Here is a 19497-nt window from a genome sequence, read left to right as displayed (position 1 = left end):
CAGATCACAAGGTCAGAAGTTCAAGACCAGTCTGGCCAATATAGTGAAAACCCATCTCTACTAAAAATAAAAAAAATTAGCTGGGTGTGGTGGTGTGCACCTGTAATCCCAGCTACTTGGTAGGCTGAGGCAGGAGAATTGCATGAACCAGGGAGGCAGAGGTTACAATTAGCTGAGATCATGCCATTGTACTCCAGCCCTGGAGACAGTGTGAGATTCTGTCTTAAAAAAAAAAAAATTAGCAGGCGTGGTGGTGTGCACCTATATTCCCAGCTACTCAGGAGGCTGAGTCAGGTGGATCACCTGAAATCAGGAGTTCAATGCTGTGGTGAGCTGTGATCATGCCACCCATCTCTACTGAAAAAAAAAAATTAGCAGGCGTGGTGGTGTGCACCTATATTCCCAGCTACTCAGGAGGCTTAGGCAGGAGGATCACTTGAACCCAGGAGTTCAATGCTGTGGTGAGCTGTGATCATGCCACTGCGCTGCAGCCTGGGTGACAGAGTTAGACCCTATCTCTAAATAATAATAATAAAAAGCAATATAATAGTAGTACTTAGCACTCCAGGGGTTTAAAAAATATTAAAAAGTTTCCTTTTGAAGGAAGGGATTGGGAGCAGAAAGGAGGACAAAGAACTGTGTGTTTTTTAAAAATTATGAATGTTTCTGTACTGTTTCATTTTTAACCATGTGCTGATATGACTTTCATTAAAAATTATTGAAAAAAGGAACAAAAGTGATAGAATTTTCCATTTTAGTGGAGAAAGGCACTTTGCAGGAAGAATGTATCTTTCTCAGGGTAACTTTCTCTAGGTGTTTGCTTAATGAAACCATGGTTTATGGCTATGTCCTCTGTAAAGGCAAAACCAAAACCTAGCAGAACCAACTCTCGATATATAATCTGGATGCTCTAAGTGCATCTTGGGAAGATGAATACATTTTAAGTGCCAACTGAGGGACCGACTGCTTGGGTGAGACAGAATGTGTGAGTGGGTGGATGTACTGGGACTGCATGTGCGGGTGAGCAGTTGAGCAAACCTCAGTGGCTTCTGCCTGGGGCCAAGTGACAATTACGGTGAAAGCCCCTTCTAATACTTTCTGAGGACTGGAGAAAAACACAACCCTTGAAGTACATCTGAAATCATAGACAGCATGATAGAGTCCCAGGGCTCTGTCGCCAGAAGGCCTAGAATGTCTTCCTTGCTTACTAAAGGTCGATACTGTGCTGGGTCAATGGGGAAGCACTATGACCATATGAGCACTGGGTCAAATGCTACAGAGATGCACATACATTGTGAGACCACTGTCCATTGCTTCCTTTTTAAAGAGGACCAGAGTTTATAAATGCCATTTTTACAGAGGTGGGAGCTGAGACACTGAAAATTTCTCATGAGTAGATCACCAGATGTCCATTGCTCGAAAATAATCAATGGCTTTCAAAATTTGATTCCTATTTGAAAAAAAGAGTTAAACTTTGAGATGTTTAAAAATAAGGTTTTTCTAAGTTGCCTATAAATGGAACCAGCATTAAAAACATTTCTGATAATGGAAAAGAGAATACTGGCCAAGTCTTGACTCTTCCTCCTGCTTTCTCAATTATTGTCTATGTGACCTTGGGAAGAGCAATAAATTCAGATTTCTCATGAACAATACAGAAATATTTAATAATAGTCATCTATAAAATATGGTATATAAAATATATAGTCATATATATAAAATTATGGATGCATTTCCCAATGATTGAACATCTAATTTATAGTATCTTATTCAAGTGTTCTAGGAACTTGTCTCCTCCATTTACAAATGAGGAAACCGGGCTCAGAGAGGTTAAGTTGCTGTCCTCAGGGCACACGGTCAAGAAGTAGCAGAGCTAGGATTTGAACTGGGTGGACCTGACTTCAAAGGATTCTCTACTATATCAGGTTGTCCCTACACTGCCTTATCTTTTCACAAGACAATTTAACAAAGTGTGAAGGGAAAAGTCCTACCATGACTGTGGAAGTATTTTGAACAACAAAATGTATTATAATATTCACTGACCACAAATAAGACCTCACATATATAACTATGTAACCATCAAGGATAATATTCTGAAATGACCTCTGAACCTTTGTAGAGCTTCACAGGGGCCCATGAGAAGGTGGGAGAGAGCCCAGGCTTTCCCGCAAAGCATCCTTACGCAAGAAGATAAAAACTGAGTTGCAGGGCTACTGGTTGATTGCATGACTTCTGTGCATGTTCATAAATATTGATTGTGATTAAACTATTATCATAGTAATGAGGGTAGTAATGCCTCCTACAGCCCATCCCACCACACTCCTCAAAGTCCTTACCTTTCATTAAACAAAGGGCTGCTGGCACTGCTGGGGAGTTGGGCAAGAGGCAAGGAAATGATCTCTATTAAGCAAACGCATTCTATTCCATGCTCCGATTAGGAGCTACAGCCTCATTAACGATGAGAATTGTTCTCATCTCCTGTTGTTCAGGGTACTGTGCTCTGAGACTAGATCCAGGAAGTGTATGTTCTCATCTACCCCCACCTCCCACCCCCTGGGGCTTCTGACAGATGCCCGATTGAAGTAGACCTGTTTTTCTTTCCAGTTTTCCTCATTTCTGTCCCAATCCCTCATTCCCAGAGAGGATTTTTCCAAGGTTCAAAGGCTCCTTCAGACCCACCCTCTTAATGCTGCAGATACTTAACAATGGTTTCATGCTTACTTTTTGCCTAGCACAAGGTTAAACAATTCATAAAGAATTAACCCTCACAATGGTGGGCATGAAATTCTTATCACTTACAGACGAAGAAACTGAGGCCCACAGAGGTTAATCGACTTCTTAAAAGATCCACAGCAAGTGGTGTTATGGAGCTGATATTTGAAACACGGGTCGCTTGGACTCCGGGGTTGGCCCTCCTAAGGGCCACATTGTCTGCTTTTCTATTTTGTCTATTTTTGTGACATACTCTTATTTTAAGAGAAACTTGGAAGTGCAAATTGAAAAGTTTTAAATGTGTGAAATCTCCAAGCAGACATGTAAGCTAATTTTTGCTGATTTTATGTGGGGGCGCTGCCCACTTCTGGCATTTTTGTGTTTTGTTTGCCTTTTGAACATCCCTCAACACTAAGAAGGGTGACAGAATGCAAGCTTGAAGAGGACAAGGGCCATGTCTTACTTGTGTCCCTGGCTTCCACATGGCTTTGGTGCTGAGCAAGTGAGGGGTATATTGTTGTTGCTGAATAATAATGTTTCTGCACGAAGGAGGCACTTGTCACTCCTGATGTCCTTGCCTTTTCCTGCAGGCTGCTTTAGCCTGAATCTGAAAGTATAAATTATGTCACTGCTGCCAATGACAACTTATCTATCATAGCCTAGGTTTGTAACACAGTGGTTTGGTTTTTTTTTTTTTTTTTTTTCATTTTCTCAGGTAAAGAGTAAGGAAAACAAGCAATCCCAGAGAGTATTTTTGCAAAGCTCAAGGAATGTGTTAAGAGGTCTAAGTTCTTCTAAATTAGCTGTGCAAGTCATCTTCCTTCTCTGGTCTCAGTTTCCGCAACTGCAAAATGGGGTGGCTAGAAAGTGTCAGTACTTCCAAGGCTTCTAGCATCAATACACCTTCCTGATTTTGGCTACAACCCATGTACCATCTGTACTATAGTTACTTATTATTGCTCTTTAAACTGGCTCACTTTAAAAATACTCAATTATAAAAGGAAACATATTACTATAAATGAAAAATCAGTATCACTCTTAAGAAAAAAGCCAGGGTGGAAATAAATACAATATAACTAAAATAATGGTATTAAATTCTGGGCAGACATGGTTACCTATTAAGGGTCCTGAGCCTGAAGCCTCCCCTTCCTCTGCTACATATGAAAATTTGAAATTTTTAGAGAAGTGTGAAAGACAAAAAAGCACCAAATGGAAACTTTCTTCTTGATATAAGGATAAAGACGAAAAGAGAATTAGAAAATTAATAACCCTCTCACAATGTGATTGGTCTTATTTAATGATGAGTTTTTGGAGCATCTAACACCAGTATCATCTCAGGTCTCATGTGGTACATATCCTATACTTGGGATATATTCAGTGGTATGCTGGTTTCTGAAAGGCTCTCTCTCTCTTAAAAAAAAAAAATCCCAACATAAGAATATGCTGAAATATAAGCAACACAGTGTTTGCCAATTTCCGTAAAATGCTCCTGCTGTGGTCAGTTTTAGGTTACCAATGTGATATCCCTCACTTTGGATATAGGAAGAGAAATGGAGAACTGGCTCTCATCAGCAGGTAGGAGTCAAGTAGACTGTAGCATATCACTGGAAACATTGCACCGGAAAGTCTAGAAATTTCCTTCTATTAAATGCACTCTAGACAGTGACTTCCATGCAGTAAGATTTTTGTTTTAATCTAGCTCTACCACTCTTAGTTCAGTAATTTACATACAGCAGTGGCTCATTGAGTAACTGATGTTAACATTTATGCTCAGTGATAGAGCCACACTTATAATTACAATAGCAACAATATCTAACAAGTATCAGATACTTACTCCAATCCACCATTTTTTCATTTAATTCTAACCACACTGCATAATGGAGGTCTTATGGTTCCCATTTTACAGATTAGGCAACTGCAGTCAGACTTTAGTCAATCTGTCTAAGATTATACTTTTGGAAATGGCAGAATTGGACAAACAAGAAGCCACCGTGCATACTGAAATAAACCTGATTCAAACCAAAATATGCTTGGAGAATGAGATATTCAGTTCTAAACAAACATTTTGATTAATAAAGAGGTATTTTAGAGACCACGTAAAAATGAAAAATTCTTTTAGCATTAAGATAACACACAAAATGCTAAAAATACACTAAACATAATGGAAAATGTCTTTGATGAATGAAATTTTTGAATATGAGAATATGCTGAAATATAAGTCACAAGAGTTTTGGTTGATCTTGTTATGGATAATAGTTTGGGTTGCTTACAGGAGAAATGATTGGTATGTTAAGACTGAACTGGTGAGAAAATGCTTTGTTAAAAGCACTAGGGTCATGTAAACTTTCTTACAGTTTTGAATAATTCGACAGTAAGGCTAAGAAGGCTTATTTATGGAGCATCTGCTATATACCAGGTGTCATGAAAGGCCTACTGTTTATTTCATCTCTTATTAGCCCAGTGGCTCTCTGAAGCAGCTATCAGATTCCCACTGTATAGATAAAGAAACCAAGGCTCAGAAATGGTCAATAGCCTGCCTATGTTTCTGTTCGTCTGGGCTTCACAGTCACATCTTTGTCGTAATTACTCTCTAACTTTCTGGTGATAAGCTTCCCACTGCATGTGATTTGGAGGTCAGGGTAGAATCTATAATTAATTTCATCACAACTATTTCCTGTTTGAAGCCATGTACATATTTATTAGGTATTTTTTTTTTCTTTCTTTTTTCTTTTTTTTTGAGACAGAGTCTGGCTCTGTCACCCAGGCTGGAGTGCAGTGGCACGATCTTGGCTTATTACAACCTCTACCTCCTGAGTTCAAGCAGTCCTCCTGCCTCAGCCTCTCAAGTAGTTGGAATTACAGGCACCTGTCACCACACCCAGCTAATTTTTGTCTTTTTAGTAGAGATGGGGTTTCAATCATGTTGGCCAGGCTGGTCTCAAATTCTTGACCTCAGGTGAGCCACCCATTTCTGCCTCCCAAAGTGCTGGGAAATATTCATATTCATTAGGTATTTCTCTTGTAGCTGGCATTTCTGTGACCTGGTCATTTACACCACGCAGTCTGGAGAAAATACTGTGCCTGTCTTATGTTTGCTTTGAATGATATTCAGCTATCCGCTACACAATATTAAGTATTGTGTAGTTAACTTTGGATACTTATCTTTTGTCTTCTGTAGAGCTTCTGAAAGGTTGCTTCAGACAGCAAGTGTGTTAAATGTCAACTGCATTTTCATGGCATCAACTGGAAATAAAGATGTCCTACTAGGTGATAAAATGATCTGTCACAGACCCCAAAAGAGATGTCAGATTCTGAAACACTAGGGAGTGGCCGATGAAAGAAGATGCTAGAAGATATGGCAGATCAGGGTTTTATAGTTCTCTAACTTTTTATTTTTTTATTTTTTATTTATTTATTTTTTGAGACGGAGTTTCGCTCTTGTTACCCAGGCTGGAGTGCAATGGCGCGATCTCGGCTCACCGCAACCTCCGCCTCCCGGNGGGAGTGTTGCTTTATTGCCCAGGCTAGAGTTAATATATATATATATTTTTTTGAGTCGGAGTTTCGCTCTTGTTACCCAGGCTGGAGTGCAATGGCACAATCTCGGCTCACCGCAACCTCCGCCTCCCGGGTTCAGGCAATTCTCCTGCCTCAGCCTCCTGAGTAGCTGGGATTACAGGCACGCGCCACCATGCCCAGCTAATTTTTTGTAGTTTTAGTAGAGACGGGGTTTCACCATTTTGATCAGGATGGTCTTGATCTCTTGACCTTGTGATCCACCCGCCTCGGCCTCCCAAAGATTTCTCTAACTTTTTAAAGTGCAGCGTTATTTTTTGTTGGCCCATGTGAACAAAATACATCAGAAGAAATCAACGGTGGCCCTCAGCTCTAACTTCCGAAGACCACAAGCCCAGCTGGCTTGTAACAAGGAGTTGGTCTCTCTGTGGCGTCTCTTAACTTCTCCAGCTGCACTGACTTTGGTAAATTCTCTGCTCAAAACCCTTAACATCTGTATTATAGGCAAGCTCCTTCATGATCGGACTCCTTCACTGACTGCTCTTTAACCTCATCTCTGTCATCTCCCTCCTTCTGGCCTGGCCTTTCCATGAGTCACAAGAGACTTCTAGTCCCTGGCATGTACTAGATCTTCCCTTTTACTTCCAGGTCTTTGTATCTCGGAATACTCTTTGTTCTCTCCTTTGCCAGGCAAAACTCTATTTATTCTTTAGGTCTCAGCTCAAATGTCATTTCCTTCAATGGCCTCCCAGATGAGGTTGGGTCCTTGTGGTCCACAGTTACAGGGCACTGAGTAATCAACATGCTTTAAGTTACTTGTTAAGTATCTCCCTCATGCAAATGTCCAATAAACAGCATTGTCCATTTTGTTCATTGTTAAGCCCCCCGTTTCTAGCACATCGTAGGCACTCCATAAACAGGTGTGGAATGAAGGACTAATGTAAAATGAATGATTATCTGGACAGCACAAAGGAAGTGGGGAATTTTGATTGTCTACTATTTCAGTGTTATGGTAAAATAGCTGGCTAGTCAGTAAAATCTTTATAAATTATATATGAAAAATAGATGGCTTTTTCATTTAGGAGTGGTATCAGCTAGTGGCTAGTCCCTGGAAAAGTCACCAATTGATTTCACCTACAGATTTCTGTGTATCTATGGGAAATTACATTTTTCAAATAATAAAGGAGCAATTTAGGGTGGAATCTTAGTAACTATGTGACTTTGACAAATCACTCAACATCACTTATCCATAAAATGGGGATGATAATTGAATCAGTTGCACAGAGTGATTGTGAGGATCAAATGAGAAAATGCATGCATATACTTAGCACAATGTCTGGCACATAGTATGTGCTCAATAAATGCCAGCTACTACTACCACAGTTGGTGCTTCTGTCCAAGGCAGACACCTCCACTCTGAAATGTAGAAGCCAATTGACTTAAAATCACATGTGTTTGGCAGTGAATAATCTGGTGATGTTACCCTCTGCAGGGTGAACCAAAACCTCTGTCAGCATCACTCATCATCAACCCATACTGCAAAAAGCCATCTCTTCCACCCTGGACATTCCCTGAAGCCAAAGCACAAGTGAAACACCATCAGAGAAAATACTAACAGACTCTGAGGAATATTCACCCCACTCTGGAATTCAAACTGCCTCCTAACCAAAATGTTCTGTGAACAGAAGTGAATTTCATTAATCCAGTTCCGGCTTTGGATTCAGGTGGCATTCTTGTTCTAAGGCATGGCATCAAGAGCTCTTCGCAAAAGCAGTCAACGCTACTGATTTACACAAACTCCAACCCTTCTCGCAAATTCTAGTGGGGAGAAACATATCTGTTTTGTTTCATTTCCAAGTGGCAAGACAATCAAAATATGGGCAAAAGGAAAACAGGGTGACTGAGGGTAACTTGAGACAAAGAAGACTGGACATACAGTAGGTTTTGGGCTCCTGGCAGTCCTAAGATAGACTTTATTCTTCCTGTTGTGAGCGGCTTCCACTTTGCCTTGTGACCATCTTGAATGGATTTGTTTGATTGGAGGAGAATGTCTGAATTCTAGAGGGCTTCATAGGACTTGATATAAAGTTCAGACAGAACCTTTATCAGGTTGGTGGTAGGGCCTGGGCTACTCCTACATCTTTATTCCTCTGTGGGGGCCCCAGGGTTTAGTGAAGGAAGAATTCACATGGAACTAGGGGCTTAACCTTTTCGAGTCTTAGTTTCAACATCTGCAGAAGAATGTTGTTGGAATGAGATTGTTCTGAGGATTCAGCAGGAAAAATACATTTAAAGCACATAGCTTTGTGCCAGGCACTTAGCAAGTGTTTAAGGAATAGGAGCTGTAGCTCTTATAGTTATTTTAGACTTCTGAATTCATCTAATATAACCATCATTATATTACAGTGAAGGAAATTAAAAGCCAAGATGTGGTCCCTAGTTCCAGGTCACACAGCTCCTGGTTAAGGGACAGAGCTGGGTTACCATCCCAGGTGTCCCTACCCTGTGCGTTTTCACTGTATTCCACGTACTCTGAGGACACTCAGCTCAGCTGAGCTCTTCAGTTATCACAGTTCTTGAGCCTCCCACCTTTGCCCTCTCCAGTCAAGTCTCCACCCCAATATCCACTTAATCCCTAAGCCATGTTTATGTGACCTCCAAAATATCCTGCAAAAATGCCTCCTGCTTTCCTGCCTCCTGGCTAATGCAGCTGCTGTCCTGTTCAGAAGGTTCTCCCCTCTCCTGTATCCATCACTGACTTCTTTAAGTTTGAGAGTTCAAGTCTCTCACGTCCTCTGCAGAGAGATGTTGCCTGAGCATCCTAGCTAAAGTAATGTCACCTCCCCACTTTCTCTTGCTCTCCAGTTTATGTCCTGTGAAATTCTTCTCCCAGTAGGTAATTTTCTTTCATTTTTAATTGCCTGTCTCCTTTACTAAATGTAAGCTCCAAAAAGACTGAGAGCATACCTTTCTAGCCCAATGCTGTGTCTCTAGCACCTAGCACAGTGCATGACACACAGGTGCTCAGTAAATAGAAGTGGAATAAATGAATGAATAAATTCCTGAACCAGCATACTTGTTAACACCTGCAGAGGACAGAGGAAAGCATTGTCACTTTCTGTGGGAGGGACCTGGGTACCGGCTTGCCCCTCTTATTGGCCTCCTAAAAGAACAGCGAGCGGCTACCCACAAGACAGGGGCCCTCCCAAACAGGCATCCCATGCAAAGGCACATCTTGCAGTCAAGGGAAATGGGCAGATAGTTGCTAATTGTGTCTTCCAACAGGGCTGATCTTTCAAAAGTTCGAAAGGCGCCTGCCTCCATAAATCCCAGGCTGCTACTGCTGCTGAAGCTGGTGAGGGAGGAGAGGAGGGTGCGCTTGGGCGCCTCTCGGGCTGGCACGAAGAAGCCACATCTCATCCTCCCTCCTCCCCCCAGCTCCTCTCCAAGAGAGGAAGCAATGCAGATGGAGACGAGAAATAAATATTCCTGCCTGCTCTGTGCCACTGCAGACGTTTTCCAAAATGTCTGGCTTGGACCATGAAATCAAGCCCACCCAGGAAAGGAGGCGCTCAGCGGGAGAAAGAGGGGGAAAGGGTGGCATATTTGTCGATACTCGTCAGCTTTCTGGGGGGCAGAGCACATGGCTCATCCTTGGCAGCCCCGCTGAGGTGGGGACGTGGTAAGTGCACAGTAATACTTGAAGAATTGAATCAGAAATGGGAGCGGAGCGAAGGAACTCATGCCAGAGCGACGGCACTATCTCTATGCCTCTGCGCAGGGTCCTAGGACTCACAGCTGGTTCTTTTGCAGGTTTCAAGCTTTTTGCACATACCTGCTGCCTCTGCTCAACCCTTTTACTTCCACTCCACTCCCGGGGAATTCACACAATTGGGCCAAAGGAAACCTTCAAAGGCCATTTGGAGTTTGGGCAGGAACTCAGAATTCATATGTGGAGATATTCCTGGCACCTCTAAACACAGTTCACTTTCCCTAATACTGGAATACTGGCAGGAGATGAGAACATGGGCTGCAAATGATAAGTGGGTGCTTTTGGCCTGGGGTGGCCAAGTGTGTGGGAGAAGTGTCACTAAGGAGGGAAGTTACAGGCCCAGCAACAGGCACCGAAGTGTTCTGCATTACACTGCCTTTGCTAGCATGCGGTGAGGCTGCAAAATGTCTCCGAAAAGGGAGATGAGAGGATGGGAATTTCAGCTTGAACACTTCTGCATAGGATGCTCTGGGTGTCCTGTTTCTAACCCCCCTGTGACACTCTCTGGTGCCCTGTTCTTGATATCGCTGCCCCTGGACTTCCAATAGTCCTCTTGGGAGGACACTAATTAGGGTGGGGCCCTTGGTGGATTGAATTCTGCTCAGTAAAGAGCAGCGGTGCTTTCCTGGGTTTCACAGGTTCAAGTCCAATAGAATAAAAACAGTTGCTCAAAATGAAGACTCAAAGAAAGCCATGTCATCTAGGGGTATCAGGGGAACATTTTCCAGAAATGTCGCATTGAATTCCATTTATTTTTACCATTTCTGGGACTTCACTGAAGAATGAAACATTGCCTAATATTTCCCACTCATGTGCCCTGAATCCTTCTTTATGAATCTACCCCACTCACTTGCCCATCTGCCTTTCAGTGACAGGCAATTGCCAGCTGAATCCCACTCTCCCCGGGACTCTGTTCAGTGGTGGGGGAAAGCTGGCAGGAGTCACTGGTTCCTGTCCCCAGTCTGCCCATTGCTGTGTGACCTTAGACAAATCATCTCCCTCTCTGGGCCTTGGCCGCTTTGTTCATCAAAGGAGTGGGTTGGATAGGTTTCCTTTCAGCTGTGACACATTATAGGAGGTTCTAGAGAGTGAAATTGGATGGAATTCCTACTGTCATCATCCCCTTCCCACCTCACCTTCACTAATAAGCTCGAGGGATGGGGGCCATCACGCTTCTGCGATTGAGTTCAATCCTTATACCTGGGAAGGTCGGAACTGATATCAGAAGATAAGTGTTTTCTGTCTCTACATTTCCCTTAGTTCCAAGGAAGATTAATGTATGGGTTGGGGAAAGATCAAAGTAGGGTATATTTGGAAAGAAGTTGTATGCATTTTTGTTTGCATTTTATAATAATTGTATTTGTTACTTTTTAAAAATAATAGTTGCCATTTATTGAAATCTATTATGAGCTAGGCCTATGCTAGGCTCTTTCACCTACATTATTATCTTCAGGATAGCTCATTAGGGAAGACATTATCTGCCCCGCACTCCCTTACAAATGAGAAAACTGAGGCTCTGAGGGGATGAGACACTTGTTCAAGACCACACAGCTGTTAACATTGGGATTGGAGTTTGAGCCTGAATCTGTTGGATTCCAAGGACAATCATGTGCTATCCACTACCCTGTTCTGGGCTTTGTCTTGGCATTCAATCACTATCTGGGAGATTCTTCATACAGTGAGGCTGTTTTAAAGACCCACAGGCAGTGGGTCCTAAATTGATTGCCTTTCCTATGGTGTTGTCAGAGGAAAACAGCTAGTCTCAGAGCCAGTAGGAACCTGCTGTCAGGAATGGCAGGGAAGCATGCAGCTGTGGTGTCTGCCTAGCATCAGGAAGGGTGGGAGAATTGGGCCCCCAAAGCAGCTCATTTATAGCAACCATCTCCACTGATCATTTATCCATAGACAAGAATGCTGGTTTCTGCCCAGCCTTAACTAACTCATTTCTATGTCCTTGCCCAATTCTGACACAGAATCCGAGCCTCTCAGAATTTGCAAAGAACTAGATCATAGGTCCCAGAAGTTGTAAACTTAAGTGGCTCCGAAGCCCAGGTGTGTATGTGAATAAGTGAAACAGCCAGGAGGGGGCTTTAGCAATTACAAACACATGTTCAGTCCAAGACCCCCAAGACACAGCTCCAGGAGACTTGCTGTGCCCCTAGCATGCTATGCAGGCACCCTCAGAAATACAGAATTTGTTGTCAATCCTCTTGATTTTTAAATGTAGGCAATTCAGTTAAGAAGAACGTGCTTGACACAGTGAGGACCACATAAAACATAGCTGCAGGCCTATCTGAATACAGGTCTTCACTTACAAACTCTGAAATGATTTTTGCTCATTTACTGATGAGGAAATGGTAGCCCACATTAAGTAATTTGCCAGAGCTAGCTAAGGTGGGGTCAGGTAGGCAACTTTTTGGATGCATACATATAGAGATGTGTGTGTGTGTGTTCATAAAAATATACACATATTGCACATTTACAAATGAAATAGAAATGTTGGATTACCTGCTGTTACGAAATGTTCGGCTTTTCACGTAGTGCTAATATTATACGATAGCTTACTATAATTAACATACACACCCATCCCAAAACAACATGCCACAACAGAACTACTCCCCCAAACCAAAACCAAAAACTAAAACAAAAGCCAGGAAGCAAAGAAGCTCTTTACTTACAGTAAATGACAGAAAAGAAGAAAACAAAGTCCCTTCATCGTATCTGGATAATTTTGCCAGCACTCCTTCCAAGATAGTAACAAACTAGAAAAACAGCAAAAAAGAAAAAAAACGTTATTTCAAACTGTAACTGTTGACAATAAAGAACATCATTTCCCAACCACATAAAGGTTGGGATCGAGCCCTCTGTTCATTTCTGCAGTCTATTATTTGATTCCCGCCTTCGGAGAAAGGAATAGACTGCCTTTGCATAGAAATATTTGACTTATCCGGCTTTCTCTTCATTATTATGTGATTGCAAATATAGAGTGTTACAGAAGTGCAAAGTGACAAAATATTATTGAGTTGCATATAGCATGCGATAATATTAAATGCACTTTTTAAAATCCAAAACTGCGCAAAGCAGTTTCTACGTTACATATTAGCACTACATTTAATCCAATCTATTTTTATTTGTATTTTATCAGTAATTTGGGGGAAACAGAAGTTTAGCACTGGCAAATATAAATGTCTTCCCATTCAGCATTACTTAGTTAAAATTCTATAATTCATGAGGGTGACTGAAATAGCTTTATCTGACTTTTATGTTTTATTATGACTCTCACTGCATGTGAAACTAGAGGAAAAGGGGTTTTCATGATGGCAGAATTCCTTATTACCGTTTAACTTTCTGTATTTAAAAATCTAACTTTGTCAGTGCTGAAAAACAAAACAAACATTTCCCGTATAACCTAGCGCAACGTTTGGGGACAAATTCTTATTAAGTTAACATATGCCACTTCATCAATTTATCTTCACACGGCTCGAGATCATCGGAAAATCATTTAGAGCTGAGGCTGGGTGATGTACAATCTTGTTTCCTGAGAGACGCAAGTATCCAGCTCAACTTTTTAACGTGTTACATTTTAATGGAAATGGAGACATAACAAAGCAATGTTCACAATGAAACATTTCACCTGAAGCTGGAGGTTACCTTTGCAACCAAGAGTGTTATCATTTCTTTAACAGTTTCTTCAATTAGTTCGTCTATTTTTGAATGGTATTGATGCTAAGAACACAGAAAGACAAATATTAGCATGTTTGGTAGGTGATGGCATTGCATCCATCAGTAATTTTTAGACAACATAATTTATAAATAAAACCTGGCCTGCAGACCCCGTTTATTTCCTTAGTCCCAGAAATATCTGTAGGATCCTGACTCCAGTTCGTTGATGGAGCGAGATCTGAAGCTCCTAAAAATATTACCAAGTTCATTGTTCCTCACTTAAAGCTTTCGATGCCGCTAATGTGTGTAGACACATAAACACTTTTATGAATAGCACACATGAATGGCTTAATGACCCAGCAGTGTGTTTATTTGGATCTTACAAAGCACAGGATACTGTGATAATTTAATACAGGAGATTAAAAATTATCTTCGGAAAACTGCTGGGGGTTGTGGCTTAGGTAGTAGATTCCCTTTCCAAAGGGAATTCAGTGAAGACACTGTGACTCATTTTGCAAAAACTGTTCTGACACCCTCAGGTTTGGGTTGATGCCTCAGAACTCCCCAATTTTATCTCCAAGTCTTGATTCAGTGTCAAGGCGGTGTCTCTTTCTGAACCTTTGTGGCAAGCCGCTCATTTTCTCCATTCATGGATAAGCAGACCCAGTATTAGAGCCTACACTGAGACCACTGCTAAGTTTTTTAATTTCTCTAACTGTGCCTGTCAATTACATTTAAATAGTAATGTGAAAACAAACCCCCACACAAATAAAAATCTGCTGTAAATGCCAGGGAAAAAGGAAAAGTGATTTCAACACAAAATATTATATGCCAGCTCCTTGACATTTATTAGAGCATTTTAGTATCCTTTTGAATTATCCCATGTTTCCTTAATGAAAAATAACAATGCAAAACATTGTTATTTGAAAAGGAAAATGCACTTACCCACATTTTAGCAAACTTTCAGAAGGATGGTTAATTAGGAACGGAAAAAAAAGGAACAGTGCAAATAAAAATTAGGACAAAAGGACACGTGAGAAAATAAAAATTAAATAAAATATTCAAAAGTCTATGTAAACATATGGAAATAAGCCATAGTAATGTGGTTTAATATTCTGATAACTGGCAATCAGAATTATTGAGAGTGAGCAAAGGGATGTGAAGTAGGTAAATCCATTTAGAATCAGGCGAGGTTTGTTTGTAATTGGAAGACCTGGATAAAGTCCCAGTGCAAAGTTGGGAAGTCATGTTACCTATGAAAATTTAACTCAGTTTCCTTATCTGTAAAAAACAAACAAAAGAGATAGTAACACTATCATCCTTGACCATTGAGAAGGGGGAAACCAGTAACTCTGATTTTGGAACGAGAATAAAGCCAACCCTGTATAAAGATTGTTTAGCAGGCCTATGCTAGTATCATTATTTTAAAAATCCACTGTCCAAGCCCTTTCCTGACAGTCATCCTTTCAGACTCAGAAGACTCTGTTGTGAAGATCAAATTAGAGTCTAGATGTGAAAATATTTTGTCAATTGTGATTGTGATTCAAATATTGTTTAGTAGTTCAAGCTCTTCAAGTAGAAGATAAGGACACAGAGAGACAGCCTTATTACTTAGTCATCTCCTCCAGTTTCATTTTAGTTGATTAGAAGAAAAACAATAGAGCAAATGGCTTGTATGTTGTAGTCCTGATGAATCAGAACCTATGTTGACTACACTGCTAGATTCAATAAGGAATTTACTCCTAAGTGGCATAAACCTGAAACTCAATGTAAAAAAAAAAAAATTATCTGCAGAATTCTTTGCTAGAAACACAAAGAAAGATGTCAGAGCAAAAGAATTCAGGAAAATTGACAGGGCTCCAAATTCATTTTTAGGTCTTGAGATAAGATCCAGAATCACATGCTTACTTTTCCTCCTCATGTGACTGCCTCACTCATCTAGGTTTTCTTTGCATTGCTATAAATGATTCACATTTATTAATTATGGGAGTAAACTAAATCAGAAAAGCTAGCCGTGTGCAAAATAATACAACATGAAATACAAAATGAGGGGCTTCTACCCCAAGCAAAGAAGAATATCATTGAGAAACAAAACACTCTGTTGAAAAACTGGGCTGAAGTAGCAAATAGAGATAAGAGTAATTGTTCTCCACACACCCAGAAAGATTTAAGGTCTTACTCTCAGGAGTTAATGATGTCATTCTTTCTCCCAAGAGAAACAAGCTTTCTTTTCAGGAGCTGGGAACCTCAAACCCTTTGATAAGGAGACACAGTGGAGACATCGTGGCTTACGGAAATATGATGGTTTATGGAAACCTATTCCCATCTTCAATTCTTCCATGCCAAACTTGGCCTTAATTTTTCTCCAGGCAGCCCCACTATCTCTCCCGTTCACTCCACACAAATATTATAATCTCCATTCCTCTTCTGTTATACTGAGCATTTCTTTTTTTTCTGCTTATAAAACAAAGTGTTTTGATATGATTATTCTGTCTTTCCTTCCAGGGGAAACTTTAGCATGTCAATCTCTGTTGATCTATTTCCTCATTTTTGCAGTGGGGCTAGAATTATAACTTGTATATAGACATTAGATTCACCTAACCAAATAATGCAACAACGCATGGAAATGTGGTTTAGAAACTGAGAAGTACTATGTGGCAGTATTACCACTACAACTATTACTAATAGATTAACATAGTGGTTGCATGTGTATATACATTTCTCTAAACTCATCTAAAATCTCTGTATTTTATTGTATATAAATTATGCCTCAATTTAAATATTCTTTGGGGAAGATACAGAACAGGGTAATAATTACTCTGCTTATCATGTGGCAAAGAGGTCCATATCAAAGCAGCCCCCATTCCTATTCAAGTAATTACAGAATACGTGAATCCCTTTTGCCAGTTTTCCCTGATATATGAGACTTATTGGATTCTGGTGCAATAGTGAGTACTATGCCTTCACTCCTTGATCTTTCTTGGGAGTTACATTGTTCTGTGCAGATGTGAAGCTCCGTGAAGAGTATAAATATATCACTGGGGCATCTTTTAATTGCCAAACTTTCCTACTAGACAATTTTGTTACACAATCTCATGCAGTCTGATTGACTATCCAAATATAGTACAAAGAGGGAGCTTTCCCAGTTTCCCATTTTTCAGTCCTCCCTGCTGGCCTTCTTAGATTAACTTGCCCTGTATTCCTAAATTATATCCTGGGGCCCAAGATGATACTGAGGGAACGACTAATATTTAATGACATGGAAAGTTTGGTCAGTTCACTTTTGCTTCTGATGGGCTGAGCTGCAAATTCACAATTACTGTGTGAAAATCGTTCCACTTGACTTCCTGTGCTACATGTTTTGCCTTGTCATAGAACAGATTGTGTGTATGTTGTCTTTCTGTTAAGACCATCTGACCTTGGAAAGGAGATGAAAACACACTAGACCAAGTGAGAAACTATTTAATGCACAATTTCCCTTCTATTGGTACTTCACAAATTTTAATGAAAAAAATATTTAAGATGGAAAACTATGCTTAACAAATGTTTCAGCAGCTGCCTTTAGATGTGATATTACCCAGTGATGAAATGCAGGATGTGATCTTAAAATTGGAGATTTCATCACCTGTCCAATATCTAAAGCAGGTTGAGGGAGTTGGGATCCAGGTGGAGGCTGGCATTAGCAGCTAGATCTATAATATGGGCTTCATATCCCATCCTCAGAAATGCAAACTACATAAAAACATTGGACTTTCATCTATTCTTATCCCAGTTCCAGGATGTTTCCAGATATTCTTGTTAAATCTCATTTTAGCAACTCAGCTTTACTTTGGAGACGAATATTCCCATTCTACAAAGTGAGAAAAATCAAGGAGGAAACATTTCCATATGACTTTCCATTGAAGTTCTGATTAAGGTGACAGCCACTGTGCTAGGCCACTTAGAAGAAGTACATATTTACAGACAATTAAGTCAAGCTAGCTTTATTCTCACCTGTTCTCAGCCACTTGGCATTCAAAGAAGAGGCCTCATTTCCCACATCTGGTCATTTAAATGTCTCTGATTCAATTATACTAAGGAAAACTTTCATAATAGATCTCTCTAGGATGGCTTGGGAAAAAACCAATAGCCTTACAATAAGAATCATAGACTAGGATGCATTACTGGATGGGCCCTTAATAAAGACATTTAGTCTAGATGTGTGTGTGTGTGTGTGTGTGTGTGTGTGTGTGTGTGCCCATGCTATTTTGGGAAAAATAAGAAATGTTTACAAGCTTCAGTTATTTGTTTTCATTAAAAAAATTATGTTGAGTCAATATGGGGAGAATATGTGTAGTCTTTTCTACTTTGTCAAATAAAACAATGTCTAGAAAGAAATAGACACTGCTCTTTCATGTCAAAAATGTTACTGCAGTCCAAGACAATGTTTTGATTTTATATACAGAATTAGGGGACTTTAATACTCATTTTAACAAACCACATATTTCCCAAAGATTGTGTGTTGTATGCTATATCCTTTATTCAGAAAATGATGACAGGCTGTCTGGTAGCTAAGGTATGGCGTCCATAGGATGTCATGATTAAGCCAAAAGGCAGCTTATTCTTCCGTAAAACCAGACTCCCAGATCAAGCTAAGGTTATTCTACTTTAGCCCAGAAGCGATTAAAGACAAAAGAAGGGTCCACCATTGTGATAGAACAAGAAAAGTCAACTTGTTCTTTCTCATTATCTGTCTCCAACTGGGATCTATGGTTTGGTCAAGGAGGTCTCCAGGTCCTCTGAAATTGTAGACCAAAAATGTGTGAAAGTATTTTTTCCCCCTGAGAAATGGCTCCATAACTTTTTTTATATTCTTGGTGAAGTTTGTGACAGTAACTCCCCTACTTCCACTACTCTCTCTAAACCCCCAGCTCAAAAAGAAAAAAGCTCAGATTAAACTGACTTGGCTTGTTGGGAAGACTTGTTCAGCCATCTGACTAGGTATGTGGGAGCTTTTGAAACACGGCTATTATTGAATCAAACTGTAGAGGGACTGCAAAAGCTGCTGAGGAGAAGGCAAGACCAGTCTTGTTCTATCGACCCTTCCCCACCCTGGCCTAGCACCATCCTTAGAAAACTCAAAATTTGCATCTCAAGAAGATTTAAGGGGAAACAGATCAATTGGACTTTACTAAATTTAAAAGAAGCCTGTTATGTTTTAAAGAAGCCTGTTGTGTTTCATTGAGAAGATGAAAAAGAAAACCCACAGAATGGGAGAAAAAACATTCAAGTTCCTCAAAAAGCTAAACACAGTTACCATATGACCCCACAACTCCAATCCTAGGTACGTACCCAAGAAAGCTGAAAACACAGGTCCACATGAAAACTTGTAGGTGAAGGTTTATAGCAGCATTCATTAATCATAATAGAAACAGCTCAAATGTCTATCAACTGATGAACAGATAAACAAAATGTGGTATATCCATACAATGGAGTATATGACCCAGTCATAAAAAGGAATGACCAATACATGCTACAGCATGGATGAATCCTGAAAACACTATGCCGAGTGAAAGCGGCCAGACACAAAAGGCCATGTATTGTATGATTTTGTTTATATGAAATATTCAGAATAGGTAAATCCTTAGAGACAGAAAGTAGATTGGTGATTACCTAGGGCTGTGGAGAAGAGAGGAGAGAGAACGGGTAATCAGTTTCTTTCTAGGTGATAAAAATGTCCTAAAATTGACTGTGGCGATGGCTGCATAACTTTGTGAATACACTAAAACTATTAAATTGTACATGTTAAAAGGGTGAATTTTATGGGTATTTGAATTATATTTCTTTTTCTTTTTTTT

General features: G+C 40.2%; 1 protein-coding gene across 39 annotated transcripts in view; it reads right to left on the bottom strand.

The window, feature by feature from the left end:
- The window catches only part of CADPS (calcium dependent secretion activator), a 471006-nt gene that overhangs the window by 56447 nt on the left and 395062 nt on the right, over positions 1 to 19497 (bottom strand). For 24 of the 39 annotated variants that reach the window (XM_037738038.1, XM_037738051.1, XM_037738043.1 and 21 more), the window contains 3 exons: positions 14606 to 14620; positions 13649 to 13723; positions 12676 to 12759 (listed from right to left, as the gene is read on the bottom strand). In XM_037738038.1, the coding sequence (XP_037593966.1) occupies positions 12676 to 12759; positions 13649 to 13723; positions 14606 to 14620 (174 nt within the window). The remainder of the gene's footprint in view (positions 1 to 12675; positions 12760 to 13648; positions 13724 to 14605; positions 14621 to 19497) is intronic. The other 15 variants (XM_017527379.2, XM_017527388.2, XM_037738041.1 and 12 more) reach the window with 1 other exon arrangement.

Source organism: Cebus imitator, unplaced genomic scaffold (assembly GCF_001604975.1).
Source record: "Cebus imitator isolate Cc_AM_T3 unplaced genomic scaffold, Cebus_imitator-1.0 Scaffold48, whole genome shotgun sequence".
Taxonomy (NCBI): Eukaryota; Metazoa; Chordata; class Mammalia; order Primates; family Cebidae; genus Cebus; species Cebus imitator.
Note: the sequence above shows the minus strand (reverse complement) of the source record. Positions and strands in the feature narration are given on the sequence as shown.